A 6,244-nucleotide genomic window follows, 5' to 3' on the forward strand; every position below is an offset into this window, starting at 1 on the left:
ATGAATTCTCAAAGGTAAGAACTTCTAGATGTGGCTCATGAACTATCGGATTGTGTGGAACCCTCAGCCTCTTATCAGCTGGTTTCATCATCCGTATCCTCTTCGGTCAGTCTAACCTCCTCATCTTTGCTCTCAGTAGTCCTAAGATGCAAAATCATGTTCCCAATCCACTGCTTCAGTATAAAACCAGCCGTTGGGTGTTACCCTACTCCCCCGACTGCCAAACATTTCCATCTCATTCAACAAAGTATAGCAGCTGCGATGTTGATCGTAAACTTCTTCTCGTTCCAATGTAGCTCTAATAATGTATATTTATTATTGATTAATTTTTATCGAAGTGTTGGGCGACGCTTGTATCCAAGAATAGAAGGATGACTAATTTGCAAGATAATGAAAACGATGACGCTTGTATTATGCGATTGAACCTCTCTTTCTAAATAGTCTCCTCCATCATGGGTCAGACTTAAGCTAGTTCTGATGAAAACGAGACACGTAAAATTACACTGTGGAACTCCCAGACATGTAAAATATCTGACTCGTTTAGGCTAATAACCTAATACGAAAGGCGTGTCATTTACGCGCGATTGGGCTGGGGGTATTGGAAGGGAAGAAATAAAATGTGACCACCCAAAAAAACCAGCACCAACTCTGAGGGAAGAGGGCAAAGCTCGGAGAAGAGAGACGGGAAAGAAGAGAAGATGATGTCAGGTTACACCTCCATCGACAACCAGAAGGTCTCCGGCTCCGTCCCTGCTGCTGCTCCTGTACGTGATTCTACCATCTCTTCTGGATCGACCGATCTCTTCCAGATCTATCGATATGACAATCCTGCATCCCCTCCTCGTTGATTGATTTGTATTTTGCAGGTCGTCTCTGGCCCCGATCGCATTACTACTGTCAGATTCACAGGTAATGATTAGGGTTCGCTGCATCCCGGTTCCTTTCGATTTGCATTTGGATCTCGCATTCTTTTTTTCTTTTTTCTTATTTTGACGTCTCTCTTTTTTGAGGAAAAAATATGTTAAAAATTTTTCTCTAAATTAAATTCTTGCGTCTTTTGGTGATGTTGCAGAGTCCAATCTCCAGACTTTTCCACCTTCTTCCGAGACCCATGGCAAGCTATCCGCAGTTTTCCGCCCACCTTCTGATGCCGATGGTTTTCCCTCGATTCCTTTCGATCACCCGCCTTTTTATTTTCACTTAATTGCTTCCGTTTCATTCATATCATTTATCCACTTTCGATCTGGATCTGGGATTAATGACTGCTATAACATTCGCAGACACCTTCTCGAAGCCGGCTGCAGGGGGATCGAGCGAGCCCCAGCCGACCGGGTGGATGCAATCATTCACGGTGAGCGCTTATAAACCCTACTTCGATGTCGATACCGCGGACGTGGTGGAAAGGATCAGAGACTCCCTTTTCCCGTTCAGGGGGAACTTCACGGAGAAGACAGCAGACAACCCCGACTTGTATGTTTCCCGCCCCAGCCATCTTCGTGCTGCTGCGTTATACTATCTCTTGATTGTGTGATGTCTCATTTATTCACACGTGCATTCACCATGTGGAGCGATAAATTAAACCGTGATTGCCCTTTTTTTTCATTTTGGACTGTTTATTTTCTTAGTGGGATATGAACTCTTAAGAACTTGCTACACCTTTCTTCCCTTAGTTGGATATGAGTTCTTAAGAACTTGATTGTCAAAATACAGATTCTACGAAGATGAATATTTGGTTTTAGGCTGTTTTGAAACGTGATATATTGAAACATCAGGCTTTTGATGAAAGAAGGTTGCAGCTCTACATTTATTCTTTGCTTGTGCTGGAGCCCCTATAGATCTTGTTACTTGTTAGTAATTTGTTCCGAATGGACTTTGACCTATTTTCAAGCTATGAAGTTTAGACTATAGATGGAAGGTTAGTTTATTCGTTCTAACAATTAACAAATTTACCTTCAGAAAATGAAGAGAAAGGGGAAGGGGGGAGGTAATCAAGAAAATGGTTTTAACAATGGAATGAGAGGGTATTTACAGACTTGTGAGGTTGTTATAGCTATCGATGAGTCCATTTTTTCCTAATAATTTTGAATTTGGTGGCTTGAAAATGGCAATGTGGCAGTTATGGATAAAGGTGTAAGTAAATTATCTAGGTAAAATGGGAAGGTGATGTTTTGTTCTATAATTAAGATTCAAGGTTACTTTGTCATAATAATATATTTTGGATGATCAAATCAAGCTTGATTTAGGTCATTTGCATCAATTGCTATTCACTGAATTGACACAAGTAGTTATTAAAATAGGTAATTTGGACTAAAGTAGACTGTTCATAATAACAATTGATGCTTTGAATGATCAATTGAGTTGATTTATTGTGATTTGGTAATTGAGCTTAATTAGAAGATAAAACTTGAGAATCTCAAGAACTAACTGAGAAATTGATGTAATTGGTCATCAATTAAACTGGATTAAATCATGATGAATATGGACTGTCATAGCTTATGGATGAAGTATATAAAGTACCTGAATGCTGATTTATGACCTGGTTATGACAAACAAGGACAGAAAAGCTGAAATCCTATTTGATATTTTAAATTAGGATCATCATTGAAATTGATTTTATTCAAACAATATTTGTAGTTGTTCACATGGAGTTTTTGGCACTAATTAAAATATCTAACTATGGAAATTAGTGAAATTTCATTTAGAGGGTGTTTTCAACCTAACAGTGGTAATGTCTGTCATATGCAACCTCAAGTTGTCAAATATCTTGAATTTTGTATGATTTTTAAAAACATCTTGTTGTGTGTTACATACAATGGGTCATTTGATCCTGACTTTTTGTACAATTCTCTTTTGTGCCTTTATTTTTGTTTCCTAATTGCCTATTCTGAAAATATGCTGAAGATTATGTAGTAATTCCTTTTAAGTTCCAGTTATGTATTAAATGATTCAGGTGTTTTAGTTCTCCAACTTGCTTGATACGTTGATCACTGATATTCCTAGGTGCGGCAACTGTGGAAAATTCTATCCTCATGGGATTAACTTAGTTTTTTTTTCCTTATCAGATGTATAAATTTGTCCATTAGTTATTCTGTGGTTATATCTGATGTTATAATAAATTATGTTTCACATGATAATTGTACGTTATTGTTTCTTTATTTCATGCCTCTGGCAGGTATGGACCTTTCTGGATATGCACGACTTTGATCTTTGTAGCAGCTGCAATTGGCACATTTGTCACATATGTGGCACACAAATTGCAGAAGAAAGAGTGGGATTATGACATTAACCTGGTTACTTGGTCTGCTGGTTTATTCTATGGTTATGTTACCTTTGTTCCTCTTGGTTTATACATTATTCTCAAGTACTTCTCTGTACCATCTGGCCTCATTCAACTTTGGTGTCTATATGGTTACTCTCTGTTCATATTCATTCCTGCCTCGGTAAGCTACATATTCATGTTATGTTTCTATTTTGTTTATCCTTGAATCTGTTTCTTAGCATGCTTTGCATAGAAGCTGTTTTCTTTGAGTGTGTATCTGCAAGCATTAATAGATATTGATTTTTTTTTTGTGTTTCAATTTGGAATACGATATTTAGATTTGCACTTTGTACTTTGTACATGATTAAATTGGTTTCCATGTTTTTGAATTACAATTTGCATGAATTAGAACAGTCTACATATTTATTGGCCAAATAGGTTTCAGAAAAATATGCTATTATGCTGATTTTTTTTGGTCATCTGAAACATTTGCCAATCCATGGAAAGATAAATGCCAGCTAAAGTGCTGGTCATAGAATAATTCCTTGCTTCATAAAGTTAATGATCGTATTGATAGTTTATGACATGTGGATTAAGCTCATTATACAGCATTTGTTTTTGCAGGGTCATGTTGCTAATTCACAAACTTTGTAGTGTATGACTTGTTGGTTGTGGTAAAATCTTCAAATCACGCTGTAAACCAGGCTCATATAACAATCAAATATTTGGTTCAATTTTGATTAAAAAAATGACATCATATTTGATCTTCAAATGATTTTACTCTTCCTTTTTTGTAAATGATGATGACACATTTTTTCTGTAATTCAGTCTTCATTGAACTATGGCTTAAGAAATAGCGCTGTATTTTTGTTGCAAGATTGTCATTTATATATTTTGTGGGGTCCAAGTTCAACCATATCATGCACTACACAAAAGCAATCATTTTACAAAAATGTGAGAATATGCTTTCTGGGAATATTTTGAAGTTTGAGAGAGAGAAAGAGAGAGTAAAGTGCATTCAGACCCACTATGAGCACATCCACAAATATTTGATCGAATCTCTAATTTCTGATACATATGGGTGTCAGTTTGAGCTGCAAGTCATTGTTTGTATGAAGCGAAATATAATTAAAACTTCATTGGTTGTGTGAGTCCATAACATAATCCTAAAAGCCAAAAGCAAGGGTTTCATTATAACATGATTGATTGTATTATACTTGCTGCATTTTTTTATAAGTACCGCTATATATTTCTAGCCTCTTTCTGTTAGTACCTTCCAAACAGTTCATGGTTGTGAAGATCAAACTTTGAAGTTATACAACATTGATCCCTATTGTATCTTTACAGTGTCTGTCTATCGTACCTGTGGAGATATTCAGATGGGTGATTGTTGGTGTTGCTGGATTCATGTCTGCTGCTTTTGTTGCCTTGAATCTTCGTTCACACATAAAATCTGCAGGTGAGAGGTGGTTTCTAATCGTTGCTGGAATATTCCTGTTGCAGTTGGCTCTTGCTGTAGTCCTCAAGCTCTACTTTTTCACCATAACAGTAGGAACAAAGTAAGCTCCCTTTTTACCCTTCTTTTGTGTAAGAATATAGCTGATAAAGGTCAATCTAGCTTCTCTAGTACAAACCACATTCTTTCAAGCCAGCAACTGTATTATTTAGTTCATAAGTGCATTCGTTTTGCAATATTCAGTGCCCTAATTTATTGGTAGCTGAACGTTTTATTCTCACCATCACATTGCAGATTTAGATATCTTGATTGTGTTTCAGTATGACATGTAGTTTACTGTTGTCTCCTGAGTTGAAATTTCCGAGTTTCCGGAGAAGAATGCCAGCTTATTGTGTTCAATCCTTATTTTATCTGTCTTTGCTGTGGCTGACTAGTTTTTTATTGTATTACTGTTGCATCTGATTCGTGGTATCTCGCACTCCATTCATCTTGTTTTCCTCACCTAGATACACGTGGTTTGGACTTACAATGCAGCGCAATTGACAGACAAGAAATGGATATACAATAAGATGAATGTAAGTTGAAATTAAGTAAAAAACCGTTGCAGGTAGTAGTAGATCAAATGATTGATTTGTCTTACAACAATCTTTAGTATATTCACGTATATAATATCATCTACTTGTAGATAATAAGCAAGAACATTACGCAAGCTTTTATCTTATCATTGTAGTTATAACATAACTTGTTTATAGTCTTTTCAGTAAAGGCATTAATAAATCAAGCATGTTCGAAGTTGTCGGAATAAATAAATCCACCCGTAATTGCATCATGCATAGATTTACTTCAAATTTGCTTGTATCAGCTATAATTACGTAGAATACGCCCGCTGGCTTTTGGTCTGTCTGCCAGCCACTCCACGTTGTTTACAGGAATTTGTATGGGATAGGAGTATATATATATATATATATATATATATATATATATATAGCCCGATTTAAGTCAACAATAGATCGGACTTAAAATAATGCTAATAAAAATCAAATAATATTAATATAACATAAAAATATTTTTAAAATTAAATAAAATTATTATCAAAATAAAAAATATAAAGTGAATTAAAGTGAATTTGTGCTTGAAAACTTCAACTTGTGCCATGTTTTCAATCTTGTCCACATTAAAGTGAATTTATAATCATTTGGGGGCAAACATCACTTAAGTATTATGAGAGGGAATTTTTGGATAATTAAGTTGCACTTTTTATCAATGTGATTATATTAGTTGTGTTTGTGTAATTTTATTTTTGAGACAAATGATGAAATCAACATTTAAGTCCAAGAGTTTACAATAAACTATTAAAGTCTTATTCAAAAACAGCATAATCTCTGTAAAAAATAATGGTCATATTAAAAAACAACCTAATTCCATTAAAAAATAATATAACTCATCATCTTCTTTTTTTAAATTTTTTTTAAGAAAACATTAGAAATGACGAACAAATACCTAATTATGACATTCTATTTTTTAAATAT

At 35.0% G+C, this 6,244-nt stretch overlaps 1 protein-coding gene across 1 annotated transcript; it reads left to right on the forward strand.

Moving 5' to 3' along the window:
- The first annotated feature begins 561 nt into the window (after positions 1–561).
- On the forward strand, positions 562–4,995 carry LOC103974404 (uncharacterized). The gene is made up of 6 exons (XM_009389226.3): positions 562–764; positions 867–909; positions 1,073–1,156; positions 1,281–1,470; positions 3,173–3,440; positions 4,607–4,995. The coding sequence occupies exons 1-6, from the start codon at positions 699–701 to the stop codon at positions 4,820–4,822; spliced, it is 867 nt and encodes a 288-aa protein (XP_009387501.2). The 5' UTR covers positions 562–698; the 3' UTR covers positions 4,823–4,995.
- The last annotated feature ends 1,249 nt before the right edge of the window (positions 4,996–6,244 follow it).

This window comes from Musa acuminata, chromosome BXJ3-8, assembly GCF_036884655.1.
Source record: "Musa acuminata AAA Group cultivar baxijiao chromosome BXJ3-8, Cavendish_Baxijiao_AAA, whole genome shotgun sequence".
Lineage (NCBI taxonomy): Eukaryota > Viridiplantae > Streptophyta > Magnoliopsida > Zingiberales > Musaceae > Musa > Musa acuminata.

What these genes read in the sequence shown, in the direction of transcription:
- LOC103974404 (XM_009389226.3), top strand. Translation starts at nt 699, where the DNA reads ATGATGTCAGGTTACACCTCCATCGACAACCAGAAGGTCTCCGGCTCC. An exon ending in CCGTCCCTGCTGCTGCTCCT is followed by an intron (nt 765 to 866) that starts GTACGTGATTCT and finishes TGTATTTTGCAG; the next exon opens with GTCGTCTCTGGCCCCGATCG. An exon ending in TACTACTGTCAGATTCACAG is followed by an intron (nt 910 to 1,072) that starts GTAATGATTAGG and finishes GTGATGTTGCAG; the next exon opens with AGTCCAATCTCCAGACTTTT.